Raw genomic sequence first — 26569 nt, forward strand, 5'->3', positions numbered from 1 at the left:
CAATAAACAACCCTGAAACAAGAGATATGCGCCAGGACCCGTCGCTCCAATTCGACACAAACGTGGCGAAAATATGAACCGAAACAACTGAAGACAGCAGGAGTACCGTCTGTTCAAACAACGTCGGACTCTCGTCGGTCCTGACACAAAGGATTTTCGAGTTTTTGTGTCAAGGGGAGAAGAAGAGTTACGGTTTACCCCCTTCCTTAGCCCCCTGTAGCTAGCTGTGAGGCTCATTCCTTGTTTGCACACTTTGTTTTTGTCTGTTATGCAGTTGCCAGAGGACTGTATTCGCACTTGTTCTCCTCCGCCACCTCTTCGCTCCCTCTCCCCGCTCTCTCTGGCCCTATGTCTCGCTGGCTGTTCCCCTGGTCGGGCTCAATCAAGAAGCGGGCCTGTCGGTACCTCCTACAGCACTACCTCGGCCACTTCTTGCAGGAACGATTGAGTTTGGACCAGCTGGGCTTGGACTTGTATAATGGCAGCGGTGTCATCAAGGAAATTAACCTCGACGTGTGGGTGAGTTTGCACAAAGAGTGTGGCTGTCAACTTCCTAGCACTCCAGGCATCGTGTGTGTTTTTCTCGGACTCATGCACCCTTGGCTGTTTCGCAATTGGACTCGAGTTCAACAACAATCTTCAGCGTCATGTCCTCAGGCTAGCTCGCCTTTCTTCGAGGAACAGCACTTAGAGGAAGCAAGCCCATGAATCTCTTAGACTAGTTATATCTCTGGCTCAACAGTTGCTCATGATTCATCAATGTCTACATACTGTCTTAAGTGAAATACCAGATATTTCCCCAGCCATGTTAGCTGTTCACTTCCTTTGAATGCAGTTTTACAATCCACACCTAGAGCCATGAGGAAAATATGAAAGCTATTGTTCTCAACTCTTTCTCCCTTTCGCTTTCTCTTTCCTTCACACTCCTTGCTGACTGTTTCCTCTTAACCCGCAGGCGGTCAATGAGCTTTTGGAGTCTCTTGGGGCACCTCTGGAGATTGTGGATGGCTTTGTGAGCAGCATAGCGGTGACCATCCCCTGGCAAGCTCTGGTGACCGACCACTGCACCTTAGAGGTTTCTGGTCTTCAGATAACATGCAGACCCAAGTACCGGACCAGTAAGTCAGACGAAATGCCTGCCTGAGTAACCGCTTGGATTCACTGCTGGGTCTTCCATTTGGGAAACCAAACATGCACCAGTCAGCCAAGTGTCGGGTGACTGGATATCCTGGGACTGTCCCAGTTTGAAGCTACGTGTTCCTGTGTCCCTATTTGTAAACACTAATTTATCCCTGTTTTCATTACTTGTCCCCAACCCATTCCATTTGTAGAGACTTGCACTGGAAATGAGCATAGACAAGTGTTTGTTTTGTGAGTTTTAACACATTGAGATTAGTATAATATAAAGAAGCACACATAAATCTGTGTATGAACGAGCTTGTGCAAGAAAATGCATGAGACCCTATGTCCAGTTTAGGAGTTTTGAAACTTGTAATAGAGGCCACTCTATTACAAGTACTTAATCACAGTTAATTTGTCACTGAAGACCTTTATATGCTGTACAAGTCAATACAATACTGTGCAGAAAGCTCAGGGTTGCAACCATGAACTTCCATGTGTGTCGAACTCATTTCCTGAGACGAACCGAGGAGGTTATGCGTGTTTGTGTTGGATGCTGGGGTGTAATGGCCCAGTCACAAAAGTAGCGCACGCATGTCAGTCAGATCTCTGTACAAACAGGGCAAAGCACAGAGAGATAATATACAAAGTAAAAATAAACTGGCTCGGGAAAAGAGAGAAATGATGCAGGTTTGATCATGAGTCATCATTTATCATCCATTGTCTTCATGGCAACCCTGAAGCATGGAAATCACTGAATCCCATGTGGGTTTGTTTGCATCCAGGTGGGGGTTGGGACTCCCAAGGCTGGTCATCAAGCATGACCTCCAGCATGCAGCTGGCCCAGGAGTGCCTGAAGGACCCCCCAGAGGCGTCCGAGGAGCCGCCTGCTCCGCTGGAGGGGCTTGAGATGTTTGCACAAACCATTGAGACGGGTGGGTTAAAGCCGTGTGTGTGTGTGTGTGTGTGTGTGTGTGTGTGTGTGTGAGGAGGAGGGAGAGATTGTATGTGGCTATGAATGGTCCCTGTCCCAGTTTTGCAAACAAGTGACAGCCTTCACAGAAACAAACACCATTTACACAGACTGTCATTATGTAGACATCCAAATTGTCCCTCAGTAATTATGTGCACTCAGTTATTTCAAACCAGCTTGGCTCACAATAATTGTGGGAATATTTCTCCAATGATAAGTTGTGCCGACATCCCAGTCTGAACATATATGGCTAAGCACAGGGATGGATTTGAAGGATCAGCGTTAATGAACCTTTGCGTGTCTCTCATCCCGTCTGTGTGCGCAGTCCTTCGTCGTATTAAAGTCACCTTCCTGGACACTATCGTCCGCATCGAGCACCAGCCCCTGGACCTGGAAACAGGTGTTGCCTTAGAGGTGCACATCAAACGGTAGGTCATAGTTTCCTTTAAAGATTCACTCAAAGAACATGTGTTGCAGATAACAAGATTGGTTGTTCCTTTGCAAACCTATTGATTCTTCACTTCTCCATCATGTTGTTGTTTGCTGTGTGTAGGATTGTTGCACTACTGTGAAATTAATTTTGATCACAATTTGAAATGCTAACAGAAACCGCATCCTCAAAAACCATAACACCAGTGGTGTGTTTCTGTGCTTTGATTTGTTGCTGAAATATGCTGATAGAATGCAGCTCATGGTGGCTGTAGAAATGTAACATCAAAGGTTATTTTTACAGTTCATTTGGCAATGATAGAAAACCTACCTCAGTTGCTTTTAATGTATTAGACTAAACTAGAAATTTGCTGGGGATCAGCAGGGGCAGACTCTCTTGATCTGTCCTGCAAGAGAACATATGAAGAAGTGAGAAGTGAAAAAGTGATAAGCATGTACTGCACACTCCATCAGTTGGGGCACTGGGGCACTGGGCATGGCTTGATGCATAGAGAAGGGCTTGTTGACATGAGTTACTGACTAATCTGTCTCTCTCTTCTTCATTTCTGCTCTGCTTTCTTTAGGAATTATGTATTACTCACCCGATCAAAAAGAAAAACCTAATAATTTGGTTGTGAAACAAACTTGGCAGTTTGGCATATTATCCTTTACAGCTTGACCACTGATTAAGATAAATGCACCGTTTAGAAAATCAATTCTACTTTGTTTTTTTAAGGGATTTCACATGACATTGAAGTCTATGTCCTCTGTAAACTCAACTCAAATCAGTGGTGCATTTCTGCACCATTGATTGTCATCATTGTGTATGTGCAAAAGCCTTTCCCATTTGACTGATCACTTGTATTATAGCAAGTGGAGAGGGACGTTATGTGGGGCTCCTTTGTCAAAGTACACAAGTGAAGTGTTCTTATAGATGGGCCATAGCCATAAAGACATAAAAACACTCTGCAGCCCATGTTGTGAGGGATAAAAACTGTGAAATACACAAACTGGATTTGAGGCACTTCAAGTGAAAAAGACAAAGAAGCTGCTGCACAGGATGAGCTGAAACTCATTGGTCAGCAGGATTTTCCAGATCTGTCCTATCGCATAAAGGCATCCAGTTTTCTACCCAGATGCCCTGTTTTGTTGTGTTTCACTTTTTTATCACTCACATTAAAGGATAAAAATGTCTCTTTCTTCCACATCAACAGAGAGAGAAAGCAAAATGGTGGCCTGGAATCAGATTTCATCTTTCCTCCACTCACCCCTAAAGTGTGTGAGCAGATAAGCAGAGGAGGCCACTGTAGAGTTATCAAAATGCTCTCCTCAGCCTTGTGTTGTCAAAGTGCCTCCCAGTGCAGCTTGTTAAAGTCAGGGCCTGTATTCGCGAAGTCATTCAATTGAACAAGGGTTTTGTCAGTGACTGATGATGGTGTTTTGTGCTCAAGGTGCCGTCAATATGGGATGTCGTGGGAGTCGATGACCCTGAACCCTCTTTATATTGCAGTCATGATTATTCAATATGATTATTAGTCCTGTTTTGACATGATAATTCTTTCCTGCACGTTATACCGCATGTTATATCAACACATTGACTATTTTCAGCTGCAGCGGCCCTTCTAAATTAAATGAAATGTTTCAATAATGTGCCAATATTCTACAATTATTTATTATTGAAACTAAATTCGAAATATATGATTATACGCGCTAAACAGTGGATCCCTGCTATTGAGATAATTACAGTGGCCCTCAGATTGTTCCCATCCATAGCCATCTTGTCACTCCATTCATCACCAGGTAGCATCAGTTCCCAGTGTTAATTTCCTGTGTGTGTCAGTTGGTCCCACATGTCCCATGAGTCTGTTGGCATTTGAAAACGTGCACTACTGTGGCACTGTTGAACCTTCCACGTTTTCCTGTCTTATTGACAGAGTTTTTCGGGGTAGCACTGCTGATCTGGGGTCAGTGACCAGAAGGCCCCCTGTTGTCTTTACAGCCTGTTTTTAAAAGAATAACTCTGATCCGAGAGCAGTCCTGTGTGGGACAAGCGTGTAACAGTCGTAGTGTTTATTTAACAGGGTGCGTCTGGAGCTAGAGTCAATGTCACTATCTCTTCTAGAGAGAGCAAGGCACTGGCAGTAGGAGTATGTTTCAGCAATCCTGACAGTGGCCAATTAATTAGGTAACTGAGAAAATCTAACATCTAGTTAAAGGTGCTATGTGTACTATTTTTAAAAATCAATATATAATTTCCAAATTGATTGTGATACCTTGGTATAATTACATAAACAAATTCAACCATGGTGGAGAGGATTAGTAGCCTCTGTCTCACATCGCAGTGGTGTTGTTAGTGCTTCTCAAAATGAAGACCATATTTTCCACACACACACAAACTAGCAGTCACATGTATGGATTATCTCCGTATGTCTAATGGTGTTATTCTGATTCTTCCATTGATCTCATGTTCATGGTGAAAACTGGCTCTTTTCCTAGGTGACTGAGGGGTTCCAGGTAGTCGAGTGTGTGTTTCTGTGCATGTAATTACGTGCATTTGTCACGGCAGAGTCCCTCCTTCATCTTTCTTCTTTGTGTGTGTGTGGGTGTGTGTGTGTGTGTGTGGTGCTCCAGGCTGGAGTACTGTGACGAGGCGGTGCGGGACCCAGCCAGCCAGACTACCGTGCCTGTCGACATCCACCAGCCCCCCGCCTTCCTGCACAAGATCCTCCAGCTGAGCTCCGTTCAGCTGTTCTACGACAGCACTGGGACAGCACAGGTGATGGAAGAGTTTCTTACTCCTACAGTACACCTAGTCAGCTAACAGAGCAGGATGAGTTGTTCTTCTCTCTTGCTAGATAATTTTAGCAACTGAAGTGAATAGAATAACTTCACAAGAATAAGTTATAGCTACTTACACAAAATGTATCCGTTGTCTTACGACCGTAAAAAGCTGCAGCTCTCATGTTTTGTGACACCTTGAATTTTACCCACAGGTGTGAAACTTGTGTCATGTACTGTATATTCACATCCAGGCACTCTCCCACTCACTCACAGACTTGTCTTACCTTTTCTTAGGGTCCTTCAGAGGACCCCCCAGGTTCCGCCACGGCTAGTGAAGGAGAGGAGGAGGAGGAGGAGGGAGAGGAGGAGGAAGATGAAGATGAGGAGGAAGACGAGAAGCCCCCAGCAGCCCCCTCCTGTCCTCCTCCTCAGCCGCTCCTCATAGGAAGCTGCTCCGGTTTCATCGAGACCAACGTCAAGATCAAACAGAACGACATGCTGCCCGGACCAAAGGTGTGTGTGTGTGTGTGTGTGTGTGTGTGTGTGTAACATAAGATCATCAGATCTCTCATAAATACTACAGTGATCAAACATGTGCCTGTCCTCTCTTGTTGACTCCTGTCTTTGTGTTGCTCCCCTCCTCGCTCTGTCCCCGTCTATCAGTTGGAGTTGGATGGGAAGGTGGGCTGCGTCCACATGCTGCTGTCTCCAGATCAAATAACCCATCTGACAGACCTGCTGGCAGCCCTCTGCATAGACACTGGTACAGTGAGACACACACACACACCCATTATTAGAGTAGTTGTTATTGTGATCTTTATTTGTCTAGCGCCTTTCAAAACGGCTACAAAACACTTCACAGGGGAGTAAATCTCAAGAAAAAACACAAAAATCAACAGTAAAAAGCAATTTAAGCAAAGCAAAAACTATAAAAAACAGTCAAAAACAGGAAAGCAAAACCAAAAAATACATCAAAGGCAATTAACAAAAGATAATTATATCAAAAAAGTGAATCAGAGTGATACAATCAAATACAAATATTTGCTAATTAATACATTAATTAACTTAATTTAAGACCCAATTAGCATAACTGGTTATGTGTAATATATCATGGTGATTATGGCGGGACATTAGGCAGCTCCAGTGCCTCTTGTTCAGTAGTGATTTAAAAGATGATGGTGATTTAGCCAGCTTAAGCTCCTCAGGCAGGTCACTCCAAAGTCTAGGATGTAGTTCTTGCATTAATAGATCTTGTTTGTCATTTTGACCTACCAGAACCTCCAAGAAGGTGTTTATCAATGAAACTTCAATATTTGAAATAAAAACCAGGGCCTCTGTCACCCAACTTGTTAGGAGGGCACAGACACTAATAGCTTATTTACTTTTTGTTAGTAATAACTCTAAATCAGTCAGATGTATAGCTAGGGCTTTTATGAGAACATGAATATATAATAGTCAAAGTAGATAGGCTTCAGAATAAAACAGCTTTTAAATGGCTTGGAGATTTCCCTCCTCCTCTCAGTCAGCGATGGCAAATACTCCTTTATCCAGCCTTAGTGCTTATGATGAGTCAGCTGTACTAGGCATACCTACATTCATGTACCCAGACACACACACACATATACAGTATATGCACATCAAGCATGCATTACTTCCACTGATCCAGAGAGTAATCAGGTGCCCACAGGCTTTTGGGATACATAATATAAAACTATTTTCCACAGTATGAGGGCTCAGAACAGATGCACACAGACCCAGACAGTAACCCTGTGCTGTTTCCTGCATAGCCCAGAGCTAGAGAGTAAGGTTGCAGATGTCTGTAAATGCCTCTTAAATCTGAGGTCACACACATGAACTCAGTACTCTGTCCTCCCCTCCCCCAGAGCCAGAGAGTAAGGGCGAGGGGGTGCACAGCCGTCCTTTAGACTCCGACGACCTGCGTCTGATCGAGGAGGACCTCGGCAAGCAGCTGGGCTCCAGCCCCCGGGACAGGGAGTGGGACACCGAGGCCGACCTGGAACCCTACCTCAGCGGCCTGGAGAACGGAGGTACGCAGGGCAGCACAGGTCCGCTGCACCTGTCTTTCTGAGATACAGCATAATGTTAGCAGGCATGCTCCGGGATGTTGCTTTTCAGCCAATACCAGTCACCGAAAACGCAAAGTGAGATATTTACTATCTTTAAAAAAGTGTAACCTGTTTTTACAAAATGGTTTGGTAGCACAAAAACAAAACAAATAAAACAAACTGGTACTATGATAGTAGATAATTTGTCCTTAGTTGATAACCCCTTTACAGACTAGATTCATTATATTTTATTGAATGACTTAATTTCAATCAATATAACATCAATATACAACATTCATATATAGCTAAACCTACAGCCTTATATTTATTTTTGCAAGTTATACAAGGTACAGGAAATCAGTCTTCTGCCTGGCTGCGTTAAATGCAGAGATCCAGCCTTTCGTATTGGCTGTTAGTTCAATGAAGAACCCAACCTGGAGGTGTAATACCAGTCTCTGTAGTGTCTAGAAAGAAGAGTGCTGATCTGGACATGGCTTTGAAAACACTCCAGCTGCTCCTTCCCTCTTCTCCTCCTCGCAACTTTCTGTTATGTGTGTGTTTTCAATAGTTTTCACTGTGCGTGTGTGTGTGTCCCTACAGAGATGTTTTACTCCATGGGTCCTGCTGGGATGACCAGCAGTGTGACGTCTGTGCGCTCCGGCAGCGAGCTGTCAGACAGTGACATGGAGTCCTCTACACACAGCCTGAACAGCCTCACACAGCCTGCAGCTCTGTCTGCACAGGTACAGCCTGCGTCTGTCTGACTGTGTGTGTGTGTGTGTGTGTGTGTGCGTGTCAACATGGCATCTACATCTACATTTCTCTGGAGAGACTAGTACAGTAGAGCTACAAAATTATACCTAAAATGACCTAAAGTTTAGATAATATAATACGGAAGTACTAGGTGAAGAAAAAAAACAGGCAGAAAAGCAGGTTTTTCCATGTTTCAAGGATATGATTCTTCATTTTTTGGACCTTTGATTATTTTTCTAATAGGAAATTACTGCTGTCCTGCTTTTTCCTTGTTTGTTTTTTTGCCATGCTGATCACATCATTTGCATTTTCTAATGGATATGTTTATGTGTTTTATAGAATGCATTACCAACCTTATAAATCTACTCCTCAAATCACCAATGAAGGCAATAAGTCCATATCAGATCTGATAGTTGATATATTTCCCCCTCCCAGGGCATGATGAACTGTCCCAGGCGATATCCTGTAGCGGGCTCTCTGTCCAGCCTGCCCCAGGCCAGCAGCCGCATCAGAGGTAACAACACTGCACTGTACAGGACCGACACACGCTCACTAAAGGGTTTGTATCAGCCCTGTGAAGGAATTCAGCTCTAAAATATCTCTTAAGTACTGGACCACCATGGAAATCATCCCCTTTCAACACTAAGCACTCAGAAGAGCTTTTCACATAGCACTGAGCCCAGGGCTAAATAATTCTGCAGATTCTGCTTTGGGTTTTAAAGTTATTGCTTTAACATAATTACAGCTAATATTTTTCTCCCCATGCTATGCCACTTTTGTGAATTTTAATCACCATGCAGCTGTTCTCTTTTCCTACAAGGCCTGCTTGTTGTTTTACCAAATTGCTATGTTTTTCATTTTAATGTTATTTTTCCAAATGAAGTGTTCTGAAAAAAGACATAAAACACGGCACACTGAACTCTCGTCCTCTTCCTTGCAGGACGCTCCCACGGTGGCCCGTCAGAGCCGCTGAAGCCTGACGCGTTACTGCGACTGACACTGGGCGGCCTCACCCTAACCCTGCTGCAGGATGACCCGCCCCCCGGGCCAGACGGAGCCTCCTCATTGGCCCAGGTGTCTCAGGTGTTCTTCCGGGAGCTGGCCTTCTTCAAGGACAGCATGTTCAGCGAGAGAGACTTCCACCATCTGAGAGGCAGCTTCGCCAAGGCCTGCCCGCACTCCCACCTCAGGTAGAAATACACACACACACACACACACACACACACACACACACACACACACACAATCTTTTGGTGAGTTGTAATGCATGTAGACACAGCTTCTCTCTTCTCTTCTCTTATTTTTCAGCACAACACACTCAGAGAGAGAGAGAGACACTTTAAGCTATGAGAGGAAGCTTATTCAGAAAGAAGTATATGTCAGAAATAACTACAGCTCTCTCTCTCTCTCTCTCTCTCTCTCTCTCTCTCTCTCTCTCTCTCTCTCTCTCTCTCTCTCTCTCTCTCTCTCTCTCTCTCTCTCTTTCTCTCTTTCTCTCTCTCTCCCTGTCTCCACCAGACTGACGGGGGCGGCGGTGCAGGTTGCATGTGAGATGCGCAGCGGGAGTCGCCACAATCGGGCCGTGACCTCTGACCTTTCCTTCAGCAGGCTGGAACTGTTAGAGTGTCTCTGGGAGGACAGCAAGCCTCAGTACAGCGAGGTAGAGGATCTGTCTGTGTAGCTCTGTCCATCTCTCTGTCTCTCTCTCTCTCTCTCTCTCTCTCTCTCTCTCTCTCTCTCTCTCTCTCTCTCTCTCTCTCTCTCTCTCTCTCTCTCTCTCTCTCACCAAACTTAAGGAGTACACCATTAGATTAGAGTACATCTCTCTCTCTCTCTCTGTCTCTCTCTCTAGTTGCTCCAGTTCCAGAGAGCTGGTTTGTTCACAGTCGGAGCTGCAGCCAGACCGTGTGCTCAGTTACACTACGGCCTCACCGAAAAACACCTGCGCAAGGTAAATACACACACACACACACACAAACACACACACACACACACACACACACACACACACACACACACACACACACACACACACACACATTCAGACTTGATGTGTACCAGTTTGTGTGCATAGCATTTGGCACATCACAAAGGAGTAGTGTTTACGTGTGTATGTGAGACACCATGAGACATGAAACCATGAGACACTAAAACCTCCTTGAAACCCAGGATGATAATGACAAAGGTGTCATGGCAAAATTGTGTGTGTGTGTGTGTCTGCAGGGTAAGCAGCGGGGTGTGCGTCGAGACAGTGTGGTGAGAGTGGAGCTGGCAGAGCTGACCGCTGAACTGGACCTGGACATCCTCAGTCGCCTGGGGAGCCTGAGCAAGGCCTTCAGCCACTGTCCCACACAGACTGCTGGACCTGGACACACGCAGGTTGGACACACATGGAATTTCTAGAGCATCATGGGATCTTAAGAGATGTATTCCAGACAGGGAAAATTAGGGAAGTGATACATTGTCTGGGGAAATAAGGGAATATTGGGGAATTGTACAAATGAGTCACAGAAATATACCAGAATGTATATTAGAATTTGTTTCACACATTCATTGCATTAGAGAGTGACTTTTAGCTGATCTTCTCCACAGCAGCCCAACTTTTGTGGTAACCACACTGTTCACCCTTTAGAACTTTTCTGAGCTAAAAAAACTTTTAAAAAAAAGGAAGGAATACAATTTTTAGGTCATGGAAGCGCTCCAGCTTAGTTATGGAAAGTCATGGAATTTTACATCAAACCCTGAAATGGAACTAGCTTTTTGGAAACTGCCCCATGAGATAACCGTCTTGTCCGACTTTAGCCTATTTGTGCTGAGACAGACATGAATAAAAATGCTACTATCCCTCTCTCTTACTCTCTCTCTGCTTTCAAATAGCCCTTGAGCAAGGCACTCGACCCCCAACTGCTCCGGCAAATCTGTAACGGTGTGACTGTGACTTTCCCATGATAAATGAATATTAAGAGAAACCTCTCTCCCTCTCTCTCTCCTCCCAGACCCAGAGCAGTGAGCTATACTCCTCCTTCTCCCTCCTGTCCCCCCACGCCGTCCTCAAGCTCCGCTTCCCCATACCGGACCTGCGGCCCCTGCCCAAGCGTCGTCCCCCCACCCAGAGGGCGGTGCGGCAGGAGACCCTGGTGCTGGAGCTGACGGAGCTGGAGGTGAAGCATCAGGAGGCCCCGGACCTCCAGAGCGAGCAGGCCGCCCCGGGACAGCCCTCGGGCCCCTGCCTCACCCAGCTGCTTGAGGCCTCCTTCACCGACCTGCACGGTGATTGGGCACACGTGCACGCACTCCTACTTCGTCTGTACTGTCTGGTCGTTCATAAAATCTCCAAAGATCAAGATCATCCCTCAGCATCTCTAAAATCTTGAAGATCCACTCTCTTAAAATGTCATCATTTTGTCATCCAAGGCTCCAGGGATGTGTTTTTGGCTGAAGTAGCCCTTTAAAATGCGAAAAGCAGACAGAGAATGGCATTTATAAATTCTCATGAACGATGTATGTGTTTTGTATCCCCCAGGGTCATATGAGGGCTGGGAGGCAGGCTCCTTTCCCTGTATCAGAGTGAAGAGGAACCGTGACTCCCTGCCCAGGTCAGTGGTGGTGACCCTGAGGATGATGGGTAGATCTGTAATTCACACAGAACATATTTATGTGTTGGACTACATGCTGCAATATAGCAGAAATCACGTTTTACAATACCAAGGCTTTCCTGGGGGATGCGGGGGGATGTCATGGCATTCACACACTTCCTTCATCCTTTGCCCCTGCCATCAGGATATCGGTGCGTGTGAGCGGAGGAGAGTCCCAGGGCCCAGGAGCGGGTCTCGGTGGGCTGGGCCTCGGCCTGGCCAGGGACCTGGGGGCCACGTTCTTCGAGAGCCACTGTGAGCTCCACGACAAAACCAGCTCTCCTTTCTCCTCCAACCGCACCATGTTTGAGACTGAGGAGGTGCGCTGGCGCAAACACATACACACACACAGAAAAATACACACATACATCTTCTCCATCAGCCATCTCATCAAGAATTCAGCCTTAACTTTCTCCTCTCCTCTCCTCTCCTCTCCTCTCCCTCTCCCTCTCCCTCTCCCTCTCCCTCTCCCTCTCCCTCCCTGGTGTAGATGGTGATTCCAGCTGACCCAGAGGAGATGTGTCAGTTCCAGGCCCAGTGTGTGGCCCAGTGTCAGTGTGCCATGGACATCAGTCTGCCGCTGGCCTACATCCTCCTGCCCAGCAAACAGGCCTTCCAGAGCATCTACAACAGGTACACCACCAGCTGCCTGTGTGTGTGTGTGTGTGTGTGCGCGTACATGTGCATGCAGTCATCTACACTTACATTATCCAGAGTATCCTCAAACAGTCTGAAAAAGTCAAAATTTGGGGCCTTCAAAAGTATTAAAATGTCTTAAATACAGTTATGAGAGGTCTTATTTTTTCACCATGCAATGATGCGCTGTATGTACAGAACAGGGTTAAACCTAAATGGATTAGGACTTGTGATACTTCATGTCCCTCAGCAATTAATTTCCTGTTGTCCTTTTTCTTATTCTGCCCATTTATAGTGTCAGAACTTTCATTAGGTATATGTTCAGTCAGAAATAGCTGCCTTTGCTAGCTTTCTTTCTTTACGTCTTTAAATTGGTCTTAAATTAAATTCCAGCAGGCATTAAAAGGTTATATAATTAACATAACCACACTCTTCCTCTGTGGCTCTTTCTGTCTGTCGGTCTCTCTCTCTCCTGCTGTCATCCTCGCTACTTCCCACTCCCCTTCCACCCCATAGGATCAATAATGATCTGCTGATGTGGGAGCCCCCTCCCCCTCCTCCCCCCTCAGCCCACAGCCCCCACCCCAGCCGCCATCACCGCGACGACGAGTTCCAGCTCTGCAAGTCGGCCTTCAGACTGGGTGAGTTTGACTGCTGCTTTGATGGGGAAAACTGAGACATTTTCCATTAGTCTGAAGAGATGAGCCAGTCAGTCAGACAAAATGAGGATCTGTCACTAGTAATATGTTTTTTACAGGTCCACCTTTCATCCTGTCATGTTGAGATACTATCATTTTTTGTGAATTATAGCAATTTGATTCTGTTATATTCTATTTTATTGGGTTTCATCAACTTGAATTATATCAGTTCCCACTCTGGAAAAGTTTTGGAATTAGACTAAATGTCTGGAAAACACCCTTCAGTTCAGTCCTGATATGCATATGATTACACATTTTATGTAGTTGTAGACCCAGTGTCATTTGACATATTGTGATATTTGTCTCTATGTCTGTTTGTCTCTAAGAATAATCTTCAGCTTTAGACTGATATAACCTAGTTGACAGTCTTATTGGCCAACGGCTGTCAGCAGGCGTCATCATTATCCTTTCTGAACCACTGAAAATATACCTATACACTTTTATCATATTTTCATATCATTCATATCGTAGTTTTTTACATTTTGATGATCTCAAAGTTTAAGTCGTTTTTTCTTTGTTTTTGGGAGATAGCTGTGAGAGAGGGATTCTTAAACTCAGTGCTGATCTCTTTCAATGTTAAGAGGCAGAATTCACCAGCATACTCTCAGTGATTTGGCATTGCATTTTTCACATAATTGGGAAAATAACTGATTTTCTACTGATTTCCTTGCCTTGTCTTGCTCATGGGAACCAATAGTAGCAACTAGCCAGCCAAAACATCTTGTTCTGAACATATTGATCAAGCAGCGCTCCTCGCTGTCCTTATCTACCGATGACTAAAATGAAATGACAGGTAAAGCTTTTTTTAAAATTTCTGTCTTCTCTCTCTTTCTCTCTCTGTCATAGACTCTGATTCTGAGGAGGACGAGCCTCCGTTCTACTTGGCCAACGAATCATCTGGAAGAAGACAGGTGGAGCCCCGCCCTAACCACACCCTTAGCCTCCTCTCCCTCACAGTCGTCATTGGCAAGGGCCGCCTCCAAGCCATGACAGACAGGAAGGTAAACCATATGGCTGATAACCATATTATTATGAGGGTACTGACTTTAAAGAGGATTATGCATTTGCTGTGATGATTTTAATTGCTGGGGATTTTGAGTACAAGAATCCTTAACTTTCATATAATCAGAAAAGTTTTTTAAACCCTTAACTGGGTTTGCTGGCTTTATCCACCCAATCAGGGTCCTACAGTATGAGCAAAATGCTCGCATTTGCTCCTACTTTTTTTTAAAAATGCGAATGAGAGGTTGAATTTAGGGGCACCGGTGTGAGGTAGGGATGCAGCGATTAACCGATAAAACGCCACGGCTTTCTAACCGTAAGCATTTTAGAAGCTGCGGTATCTCTGCCTGCGACTCAGAGCTCTTTAATGCAGCCTCACGTTCGCACAAGACTGCGCCTGTCAAAACTTCTCAGAGAGAACATCTCTGTTTATGTTTGTGTGGAGGCTAATTAGCTAACAGAGAGGAGACAACATCCAGCTTTTTATCACCAAATAGTGCCTTAAATCAGCAGTGTGGAGCATTTTGAATTCCTACAAAATGACCGACATGCATGATCAACACAAGGTGATCAAAGTAACTTGAAACACGTTTCACTTGGCATCAAGTTGCTCACTGAGATGTAGAGCTGGTAGGGGATTAAATATAAATCAACAAAGTGTGAGTTGGACTTTCAGTGCAACGTAAGCTAAGATCAGTAAAGCAGAAACGGGAGTATTGTAGCGCCCATCATTACTTTATATACTTTACATTTTATAAAAGCTCACCAACATGCTGTGAAGTATAACAGCGTTTCTTCTCAGCAGTGTCTTCCATTCGTGGGGCTGAATCAGCTGTTCGGGGCGATTATTTACAGTACTTTCAGTTTACATTTGTATCAGGTTTAAAAGACTAATCTATTGCACTAAGTCTAATTTGTTTTTATTTGTCTTCATAAGGCAGCTACTGTATTATTTTTTCACTTTCAAATGGCAACTATTGTAAATTCTAATAGGCAACTAGGCTACATACTTTTTTCCACTGTGTTTAAATGCGCTTTTTTTTGCAGAACCATAACAAATGTACAACAAACCCTGTAATTATAAAATTCTCATTTGATTTTCCCTGGCATAATAATTGTGAAACCGTGATTTTTCCTCACACCACAATGTACAATCATAAGCTCAAACCGTTGCCACCTGTGGCTCAAGAGTATTTGCTCTGTGCAGTGACTGGGCAGATAGCAGTCTCTATGAAAAGTAACCTGGCTGCTCCTGAGTCTGAACAGCAGACAGACCGGGACAGACACTCATAACCAAAACCAACAATAACATTTGTGCTCCTAGACTTTGCTGTGTGCTCCTGTTTTTTTCAACTTAGGAGCACCAGTGCTCCCTGACAAAAAGCTTACCGTAGAACCCTGCCAATATTCTATTTCTTCCACCTGCATCTGCTTTTGATTAACTAATTTGTAAATGAGTCTTTCTGAGCCATTTCCCTTTTGCTCCATCTGTTCTCTCTGGGGGGTTTTTTCAGGAGGACCAGAATCACGGGGAGATCGTGCTCGACCTGGAAGGGGGGAAGATATTCAGTGTGGCGCAGCACCAGAACAACCCCAATCTAAACTTCCTGTGTGTGGAGAGCAAGCGAGTGGAGCTCTACCATCGAGGTGGGTGTTGTCATGTCGTTTGCAAAGCCAAACAAATTGTCTCAACATAGTTTGTTTTGTATTTCTCCAGTTCATGTAATATTGAATGGTATGTATAACATTTAAATAGACATTTTGGATCATCAATCACAATTTTTTTTTTCCACACACCACTACAGCGGTGGTGAAAGACTCTCCCATCCCTGAGCGGTTGGAGATGCCCAGCTTCACTCCCCCAAAGCACCTGGACCCTACCATCTACCCCACAGAGGTGGGTGTGAGCAGCGTGAGCGGCAGGGAGACTGAGCCTCAGATGCTGTCCACAGCCATCAAAATCACCCTGGACCCCCAGAGGAACGTCAAGGTAGGTCGTCCTCACACGTTTAGTTTCTCCACTGATGCATTTTTGAAATTAAACTACTATTTGTTTCTGTGTCTCTTTGTAGGAGTTCCTGGTTGCTCTTCGACTCCAAGGCGCCACCATGCGACATTACATGACCCAGACGAATCAGAGTTGGCATGAGCAGGTAGGAGGAAGCAAGTCCTCTATATTGTCCTGCTCTTTCAAAGTGCATTAAAGGAAAAATCCACCCTAAAACACTATTCAATTAAATTCAAGGTGCTTTATTGGCATGACAGTTCACAAACACACAAACAATATTGCCAAACACTAACACTTTTAAAAACAGCTTGTTGTTTGGTGGTGGATTTTTCTTATTCCTGTGGATAACAGGCCAAATGTAGGCAACGTGATATGTCTAGCTACAATGGGGTTTAATAGGAGAAAAAAAATCTTATTAGCCTAGCCAATAGCTATTACCACTATCCTGCGTTCCATCACAGGGCCAGCCCATGCTCACTCAACAGCCATGCTATTTGGTCCCAACAGAAAACCAAATGAATGTAAAAGCACTCTCCCATTCTTGCTTCCAGAGTCAATTTGGCTGTGCTACACAGTAACTGGGATATGGTCTTATAGTAAAACACTATGTAACAAAACTCAAAGCCAAGTAGAGCTGCAGCCAATTGCTGTTTGAATTTGATTCATGTATTTGTAGGGGATTGATCTGGTCTAGTGCAATCAAACAAACTGGATTGTTCAGGAAAATGCAAACCATACTCAGGTTAAAGTCAAAATGTTTGACTGGCTGTGTCTTCTGCCGACCAAGTCTGTTTGTTTGTTTGTTGTAGCTGGTTGACTTCCTGGATGTCATCGATGACCCTATCCTGGGATACACACCACCTGCCGTCATTACCGTCCTGCATACACACCTCGCTACCTGCGCTGTGGACTACAGGTATATACACACACAGAGTGCTGCAGCAAACTGTTTTTAATGTAATGAAATGATAGTGAACGTGATACATTGTGTAAAACTTTCATACCCTCCTCCCTCCTCTGTCTCTGTTTTCCCCCTCTGTCTTTCTGTCTCTGCCAGGCCCCTGTATCTGCCACTGCGAGTGTTGTTCACCGCAGAATCCTTCTCTCTGTCCAGTAATATCATTGTAGACACTGCCACCTTCCACCTCAGGTACAGTTCACCAAGATATACACTATTTGAAAAAACTACTGTCTACTCTTACAAAATTGCTGATTGCAGATTGCTGATGTGAAAGTAAAGCACATTGCAGTTTAATATCATCTTAAGACTTTTTGCTTACATAATAATGAGGATGGCATAATCTGTGTTTTTGAAATATTCTCTGAATTTGAATTTTAGGAAGCACAGCTTTTTCTAAATTACATAAAAAATCTGAGATGATACTATATTAGTGACTGTGATCAACACGGTAATTCTTTCACAATATTACATTTGTTAGAATGTATGATAATCAGTGCAGCACATTTTTCATCATATTGCTGTTAGTTTGTGTTCTTTGTGTAAAATCTGTGTGGAAGTAAGTGTGTGGTTTTGTTTTGTGTTGCGGTCAGATTTATCCTGGATGACTCTGCCCTCTACCTCTCTGACAAGTGTGAGACTGACACTGTGGACCTGAGGAGAGGTGAGACACAGGGTGCAGGCGTGTGTGTTCCGTACACAAGTTATTGTTAGTTAGAATATACTGCTTGTGTGTTTGTGAGAGAGAGGGCAAAAGAGAGAGTGTGCTTGCCATTTCCAACTCCTCAAAATGAGTCGCACTCTTTCATGAACCAAAGAAATCTCTCTCTCTCACACACTGCACACACATGAGTACATACACACACACACACACACACACACACAGAGGGACCAAATCAATCTATTTTGTGCAGTCACTGCGGTGTATGAATATGGTACTGCTATGTGGATTATGGCCTTCATCACTATAGAGTTACAACAGCACTCTATCAGCATCCAAGGCAGATGCATGCACAAACACACACACACACACACGCAGTACTTTGTCATTATATACGCTTCTATAGTTTTTATTGTTAGTTGGAATACACTCCATGTGTCTGTGTTTGGGTCTGTGAGTGTGTGTGTTGTCATCATGGGCACTATGTATTTTCCCCAGACTATGTGTGTGTTCTGGACATTGACCTGCTGGAGCTGGCCATCACCACATGGAAAGGCAGTGATACGGGCAAGCTAGTGAGTACACACACCATCTGTTTACATACCTGTGTTTCCTCCTCATTCATTCAGCAGCGATGGAGCACCGCAGCAAGAAAATGACCACCCCCGCTAGACAAAATGACAAACAAAACATTATAATTTAGCTCAGTTTCTCTCACAAACCACTAACAAGCATAGGCCCAATGTTTATAAATACGTCTTTTATCATAATGAAGTATCCCTATAAGAATAGCTTTAGACTTGCACTTAAAAACTAGGATCAAATTGGAGTTGGACATGGAACCAAAACCAACAAAGCAACAGTAAACATGTCGTTCCCCACAAATGATGCAGTCACCCTTTGGACCAATCAGTAACAAGGTATACAAGTGTGAAAAGGGTCACAGTTTAAAGTCTGTTATGTAACAATGAAAATACATTTTGTAGGGCCATTTACACTGTCTGGTAGTCTTTTCTTTTTGGCATTTGTGTGAGCCTTCCTGCATACTTCCCTTTCTTCTCTTCATGCACTTATCATTCTTTCCCTCTCTCTTTCACCACCTTTCTTGATTCCCCCCTACTTTCTTTAAATCTTTTCCTTCTGCCATCCTCTAATCCTGGCTTCCAGAGTCAGCCTCTGTTTGAGCTTCGTTGCTCCAACAACGTGGTTCACCTCCATACCTGTGCTGATTCCTGCGCTGCCCTGGTCAACCTGCTGCAGTACCTGGTGTCCCAGGGTGACCTGCACCCCCCACCGCGACACGCCTCGCCCACCGAGATCGCTGGACAGAAGTTACCGGTAAGGCCTGGGTGTTCACTGGAGACATTCCCGTGGCTGCGGAAAACAGACTGGCTCAATGAGAGTGCTGTATAAAGATGACATAAAACTGTCTTATTTCTATGTTAATTGTCTGGCTTTGTTTCCTCAGCTGTCAGAAAGCCCCGCCTCCCTGCCCCCCTGCCCACCAGCTGAGACCGCTGAGATCAACCAGTACGATCTGGCTGATGCCTTGATTGACACAGAGAAGAGCCAACGAGAAGAGGGTTTAGATCCAGGTACTGTAGGTTTACTACATTATAATGGATGCTGTTGATTCACTCACTGACACAAGGCTAGCATAATACAAGTACAGTCCCACAGTGCATGCTTGGTGATGACCTAAAGTTCTTTCTGGATACAAGAAGGATTGAGGGAGTTGTATGGAAACTCAAGACGATGTGATTATTATTATAATTATTCTTTTACTTCCTTTTATTAGATACTCAATAAGGAACAGATATAATAGAAAGTAGAAAGTGATTTTCTGAAGCGCTGTAAAACTGTGACGAAGCTCACACATATAGAGGAGTGAATCATTGCACCTTAACTGATTGACCTGAATTTGCTTGGTGATAAATGTGGAAAACCAACAACCCAAGCCCTGGGTCATAAAATTGAACCCACCCAGTATAAAAGTTTTATGCAGCAAAACTGCTGTATGCACAATGTGAAATGTACTTAAGAGGTTTTAAGTCACTGTGGTAAGTAGAGGACTGTTTACAATGCCAGCATGACTATTCCAGTGATTTTGCACATCTTACTGTATTGATTTCTGAAAGTGATTGATCAGCCCTTGGTTCTGTGCATTATGTCCAGGTTCACCCTCAGTGCCACGAGGCTCGCCCGTCTCCGTCTACCTGTTCCCCGGTGAGGCCTCCAAGCAACGCCCCTCCGTCCTGCAGGGGGAGGAGTCTGAGCTTGACGGACTGGTTGCCACGGCAACAGAGGCGCAGGCCGATATGATGTCAGAGGAAGGCTCCGAGGGCTCCACCGACAACGACGACTTCTGCATCCTGGAGGCTCCTGGCATGGGCATTCCTGTGAGACTAATTTGGCTTCTAATTAATTTATTTTCCTCTTCTACTGTTTTCCTTTCTTCTCATCTCTCCTTATGTTTCTGTTCTATCTTTCTTGTAATCTTTTCCTTCCCCTAAAAGTTACTTTCACCCACAGCATGTCACCTTTTCAAAATTAAACTGAATGCTTCCTCACAAAATAGCCACACAAGGAAGCTGTGCCATTTGTCTGTCTTATGTGTACCGAGTACTGAGTGATCCCTCTCCTCTCCCCAGCCCAAGGATGGTGAGCCTGTGGTGACGGTGCTGTCCCAGGGGCCCATAAGGGTGAAGGACGGCCACTTTTCCAGGCCGCGAGGCAGCTCGGACCTGCTGCGGGCCCCCAGCCGCTTCCCTGTGCCCCAGAGCAGGGTGGTGCTGCGGGAGGTTTCTGTAGTCTGGCATCTCTACGGGGGCAAGGACTTCGGGGGCAAGCCCATGTCCATACATGCCCAGCACGTAAATAGGTAACACACACACACACACACAAACACACAGGAGTTATAAGTAGGTTCCCAAATGCACAGAGATTAACTTTCTTATTCAGTATATACATAAATGGTCATTGTTCTTTTTCTATGAGAGCTTGCATTGTTTGTTCTCTCTCTCTCTCTCTGTCTCTCCCTCTCTCTGTCTCTCCCCCTCCAGGGGTCGTTCAGTCCCAGCCGGTGTGCGTGGCTCCCCGTCCCGCTCTGTGCCTTCCTCCCGACCCCAGAACTCCTGGCGCTGGGCTGGAGGCAGCGGTCGTCAGCACACACTGCTCATGGAGATCCAGCTTACCAAGGTGTTGTTGCAACTCTGATTTAATAACAAAATGTTTTCACCAAAACTTCAGAGCACTAGTAAAAAATGGGAAAAACTACATTTGTTTTGGCATGTGGCACCTGCATCCCAATGGAATGATGCAGCGGTAACGGATTTTCAGATTTGTAACACTTTCATTGGATTGTTAGACATTCAATGCATCAACAGGTTTACAGATACCTCCATACTTTCCAAAGCATAGCAACCTACAACTAAATTCCCACAGCACCCCTTGATTTCAAAATCAATTTTCAAAAATGTTCTTCCTGATTTGTCTCCCAGGTGTCCTTCCAGCATGAGTCCTACGCGGTGGCGGTGGCTGGGCAGGAGGGAGAGGGACTGGTGGGAGCCGGGGTCGGGGTCGGGGTGGGTCCGGGCGGGGAACAGCCCCTCTCCAGGCAGGTGTTCATCGTCCAGGAGCTGGAGGTCCGAGACCGACTGGCCTCCTCGCAAATCAACAAGTTCCTCTACCTCTACACCAGTGAGAGCATGCCTCGCCGAGCCCACTCCAACATGGTGAGAGGGGAGAGTGGGAGGAAGGGAGGGGGGAAAAGGGAGGGAGGAAGAGGGTTAGGATTAAATTGTACCTGACAGGGTCTAAACCATCCTGATGTGTGTGTTAAACCCCACTCATCTCATACCACAAGCAGGTTAAAATGAGAACTACTACCAAGGAACTGTATGTAATATTGATGGTGTGTGTTTGCTCGTCTCAGCTGACAGTGAAGGCCCTGCAGGTGTGTCCAGAGTCGGGCCTCGGGGGTCCAGAGTGCTGTCTCCGAGTCAGCCTGCTGCCCCTACGACTCAACATTGACCAGGTACCACCGGCTCCAGAGACTAAACACTGATGACTACTGCAGAGCCTAGTCCAAACCTAGTCTCAGTCCAAGTACATGTGCCCCCCAACCCTGCCCAGGGGATACTCCACACCTAACCAGACTTTCTTTCTCTCCTCCATAGGACGCGCTGTTCTTCCTGAAGGATTTTTTCAGTAATCTAGCTTCGTCTGTTAACCCTTACCTGCCTGTGGATCCTGCAGCCGAGGGTGAGCTGCATCTTGTGATATCTCTTTTTTTCTGTAAGCAAGGTGCTGTTTATGGATAGGTGATTTAAGTTGTCCCTATGGTGAGATGAATTCTCACTGGTTGCAGGAGGTAGATGGCAGAAGTTGTTGACAAACCGATCAATATTTGATCCTAGATTTATTTGAGACCGAGGTCTGCTGAAAATGTATATGTTTCCTGGTATTAATTAACAACTGACTGTTATTTGAGACCCTTTGTTTAATGGAAGCGTTATAATAATCGTTCCTTTATGTTTTGGCTCCCTCTTCAGTGAAGGCAGACCCCTCCCAGAAGTCGTCTGAGGAGGCGGAGTCAGCTGGCGGTCTGGGACCCGACCTAACAGCCTCTGTGGAAACTACCTATAGCGAGCAGAGCTCCTCCTCTGCTGGCTCCACCTCCTCCTCTGACCAGCCAATCTACTTCCGGTATGCAACCACGAGGCTTTGAGGGAGTCTGATGCTGCATTCACATCATATGGGAAAGATGGTAGAGTAGTAGGGTACTTGAAAATACCATTCACCTCAGCTTTCAGGTGGTAAATACTACTTGGGGAAATTAGGGTTTGGCGATGGACCCCGATTTCTCAGACTTCCTGAATTGACATCAGCATCAAGTAAATGCCTGCTGTCAAGTGTAGGAAATGATGTATTGTATTATCATTTGAAATGAAACCAACAAAATGAACGATGTTTATCACATAAGTAAATTGCTCAGTCAGCCTTTCTGTGGTGAAGAAAGGTTTAAAATTATTCAATATTGATGTGGTCTCTCCCTCCCTCTCCCTCTCCCTCTCCGTCATCATGTTTTTCAGGGAGTTCCGTTTCACCTCTGAAGTGCCTATCTGGCTGGACTATCACGGCAAACATGTAGTCATTGAACAGGTGAGAGAAGACAGAGCAGCACCTCATCTGTCACCTGGCAGAACCAAAAGCTTATACTGCAGAAACATCAGTAGGCTTTTTGGAGTATCCTTGATTAGAAAATGGTCGTTTAGGCAAACTTTCCCACTCCTGACCTTTGACCTGCTCTGCTTTCCCAGGGAACGTTTGCAGGGATTCTGATTGGCCTGGCCCAGTTAAATTGCTCAGAACTGAAGCTGAAGAGGCTCTGCTGCAGACACGGGTAGAAACACACACCTCTCCACCAACACAGACATTTGTTAGATCCAAGAAAGAGGTTCTCTAACTAGGAGCGCTGATCTTCAGTTTACATATTATGCCCTTGTGACATTTATGACACTGGGATCTCCCTAGGGATCATCAGTACTCTAATTTGTAAATGTCCCAAAAAGTCCCAAGAGAGCCTCTAAATGGCATCGTCAATATAAAGTAACTTATACCTTCTAAAGCCTTTTGAATATTGTTTCAGACTTTCTGAGACTAGATCATCTTGTGGTGTTGGGTTTTCTTTTTTCTGTCGTAATTTCTTGCTCTTTCTCCCGCAACCCTTCCTAGTCTCCTCGGCGTAGACAAAGTGATCCAGTACGCCGTCACCGAATGGCTGACCGACATCAGGAAGAATCAGTTGCCGGGCATTCTGGGAGGTGTTGGCCCCATGCACTCTGTCGTCCAGCTGTGTGAGTTGATGCTGCTTGCAGCTTTAGTAAACGCTCTGTAGTACCCTGTGTAAGCATAGGTGATGTGTAACATCGATATCTCTTTTTTCCTCTTTTATCTCATGGTTCATTCTCTTTTTCCTTTCTTTCCGTCTCTGTGTGGTTCTCTAGTCCACGGAGTTCGGGATCTGTTCTGGATGCCCATAGAGCAGTACAGGAAAGACGGACGCATTATCCGAGGTCTCCAGCGGGGGGCAGCGTCCTTTGGCACCTCCACAGCCTCGGCTGCTCTGGAGCTCAGCAACAGGCTGGTGCAGGCCATACAGGTACTGGACATGTAAAGGATACCCAGTCATCTGCTAGGTCTAGATAAATAGTTGAAGAGGCTTGTGTCTGGCATTGGATGATTGGGACCAGTGCAAGTCATGACTGTGAAAAAGTAGGTGGGTTAAAGATGTAGAACAGGGCCGCCCTAAGGATGTGCCATGGACCAAATTTGGCCCTGCAGATATTTGTTTGAGAGAGTAAGATATTCAATGAGTCTATTTTGATGACATATATGAATGTAAAAATGTAAAATGAATAAAACACTGTTGTTGTTTCTGTCCTGAATCCTTCATATATCACTTTTAACTCTGTTGGTGTCCCTGTGCCCCTCCTGCAGGCCACAGCAGAGACGGTGTACGACATCCTATCTCCAACGCCCCCCCTGACACGCTACGCCATCACCGAGGGCCGGGCCCCCTCCAGCCGGCCCCGCCGAGCCCCGCAGCCTGCAGACCTCCGAGAAGGCGTGGCCAAGGCCTACGACACCGTCCGAGAGGTGGGTCCCCTAACCTGTCCTGTCAAACAGCCAGCGGATAGGTTACCTTCTATAGAAAGGGGGATCCAAAATCAGCACTCACACATTCCACCTCTTCATACATTCATTCTCCCATCTCTGGCCTCTTTCTCTGCTCTCCAGGGAGTGATCGACACGGCTCAGACCCTGTGCGACGCAGCGTCCCGCGGCCACGAGCAGAAAGGTCTCCCCGGCGCTGTGGGCGGCGTCCTGCGGCATACCCTGCCCACCGTGGTCCGTCCCCTAATAGTGGCCTCCGAAGCCACTTCCAATCTGCTGGGCGGCATGCGCAACCAGATCAAACCGGATGCCCGGAAGGAGGACTTCTTAAAATGGCGCACGGAGGACGGCCAAGAGTGATCACTTTGTGTCTGTGTGTGAGAGTATGCGTGTACATGTGATGATGATTTGGGAAAGACTCAATTAAGGGAGTGAATCAAGCGATTGAATGTGTATGTATGTGTGTGTGTATGTATTAATGAGAGACTGAGAGTGTGTTCCAATGCAAAAAAAAGACTAACTACTACTGCAGTGACTGACACCCAGTATTTTACATGGCTCCATTTCACATGGACATACAGATTCAAGTTCTTCTGTTTTTCCCTTCTGATGCAATCAGCAAGAGCTCTGCTCTTTTCCCTTCTGGCACTAGTACACTAGTATGCAGATTCTCACTGTTCTTTTAGTATGCAAACATATCATCATCGCGCTCAGCTGACTTCATGGTTTTTAGCTTAAACCTATCATGGGCATATGGGATTATCACTCTCATGGTTTCCTACGTTGTTTATAAGAAACATGCTGATCAGTGGCTGTCCCTGTACTTGAGTTTGTGGGTCTGTCTGTGGTCTAATTCACCCAGCGCTAGATGTGAACTGAAATGTCATCATAGGAAAGGGTTTCCAGGAGATGAATTTAGATATCAGTTCACCTTGTTCGGGTGTATGGTGTGAACTGACAAGTGAAGTGACCCCAACTTTGGTCCACTTGGATCAGTTATTGATGTCCGGTCTCTCCTGGGAGATCCTGATAGTGGCACAGGGAGACTATTCTAATGAAGTGTCCTTTGCTGAGATCCCTCCGGAGGTTGCAGTGGCAGATGGTTTTCACCCTGACCTCACAACAACACGCCATGTGATTGGTTCAACTTTGGCCCCACAATGCTCCCACTCCCCCAATGTTGTCATTTGTGCCATAAAGCTTGCTATTAAAAAAAAAAGCTTTTTTTTTTTAATAGTTTTTGTTGCCTTCCTCAGTCCTATATCCTCCCTTCTACAATATAATACATACTGGCTCATATTCATTCACATACTTGACATGTATCCTGACTGAATAGAAACACAGGATCAGATGAAGCCTCAAAATTCTATTGTGCATTGGATTCTGTTATTGCTCCACAAAGGCAAGTTTGTTTTAATTGTCTCTATGAACAGTATGTGTAACCCACGGCTGATCTCAGTGCTTAGTCTCTTATGTGTGTTTCTGTTTCTGTTGAGAGTTGGAGAGGGGGCCTGGGGTTTGTATTAGCCTGCTCTGTCTTCACAATCGCTTTGCCCACTTCTTTAGTTGCCTTCCTGCATTTTTAATTTGTTTTTGTTTTGTTTGTTTTTTTAAATTTTGTTCAACATTAGTATTAATTGTCATACTCATTTTCAAAATAATGGAGTTGTGAGGATGTGAATCTCTGGTGGTGATGGAAGAAGAGAAATGGGGGTTTTGTGGTAAAAACGTTTTACATTTTTATCTTTGTTTTGTTTAATAAGTGTAAGGGGTGTTTGTCCCTGTGTGTGTATGCGTGTGTGTATGAGAGAGAGAGCGAGTGTGTGCGCGCATGCGCATGATGCATGTTTGTGAGGGTGACAGGTTGATACTTGTTACACCTCTTGTGTGTAATTACTATTTACTATATCATAAGCTGTATGAATGACCTGTATAATACAAAGACAATGAGTATACAAAATTAATACAAAAATAAAAATTTGAGTATAAAAACTGAACAAAAACTGATTTGCCTGAATATTTTTCCTTTGATCAACTTGAATATTACAATATTGTGAACAGGCTTGTACAGAGCCAAAACTATTACATTGGTTATAAACAGATTTTTACGGCCTGGCAGTGTACAGTGTGCGATATTTAAATAAAGTAAATTTAATGTCCGTGACACCCATG

General features: G+C 45.0%; 1 protein-coding gene across 1 annotated transcript; it reads left to right on the plus strand.

The window, feature by feature from the left end:
* Positions 1 to 3: 3 nt before the first annotated feature.
* LOC139653903 (autophagy-related protein 2 homolog A-like) lies at positions 4 to 26374 on the plus strand. The gene is made up of 42 exons (XM_071530915.1): positions 4 to 519; positions 956 to 1118; positions 1905 to 2054; positions 2418 to 2520; positions 5153 to 5297; positions 5597 to 5815; positions 5966 to 6065; positions 7186 to 7350; positions 7969 to 8111; positions 8557 to 8635; positions 9062 to 9311; positions 9640 to 9781; positions 9974 to 10072; positions 10345 to 10500; positions 11118 to 11391; positions 11645 to 11717; positions 11902 to 12076; positions 12247 to 12389; positions 12909 to 13033; positions 13937 to 14091; positions 15607 to 15739; positions 15898 to 16082; positions 16165 to 16245; positions 16910 to 17016; positions 17158 to 17250; positions 17652 to 17722; positions 18218 to 18294; positions 18887 to 19057; positions 19188 to 19314; positions 19895 to 20118; positions 20371 to 20600; positions 20782 to 20917; positions 21220 to 21453; positions 21654 to 21755; positions 21898 to 21982; positions 22273 to 22426; positions 22813 to 22882; positions 23041 to 23123; positions 23456 to 23577; positions 23728 to 23882; positions 24221 to 24379; positions 24521 to 26374. The coding sequence occupies exons 1-42, from the start codon at positions 349 to 351 to the stop codon at positions 24755 to 24757; spliced, it is 6066 nt and encodes a 2021-aa protein (XP_071387016.1). The 5' UTR covers positions 4 to 348; the 3' UTR covers positions 24758 to 26374.
* Positions 26375 to 26569: the final 195 nt, after the last annotated feature.

Source organism: Centroberyx affinis, unplaced genomic scaffold, assembly GCF_046629955.1.
Source record: "Centroberyx affinis isolate AG114_WGS23_722 - 3 ecotype Tasmania unplaced genomic scaffold, CSIRO-AGI_Caff_v1 ptg001999l_1, whole genome shotgun sequence".
In the NCBI taxonomy this organism is placed as follows: Eukaryota; Metazoa; Chordata; class Actinopteri; order Beryciformes; family Berycidae; genus Centroberyx; species Centroberyx affinis.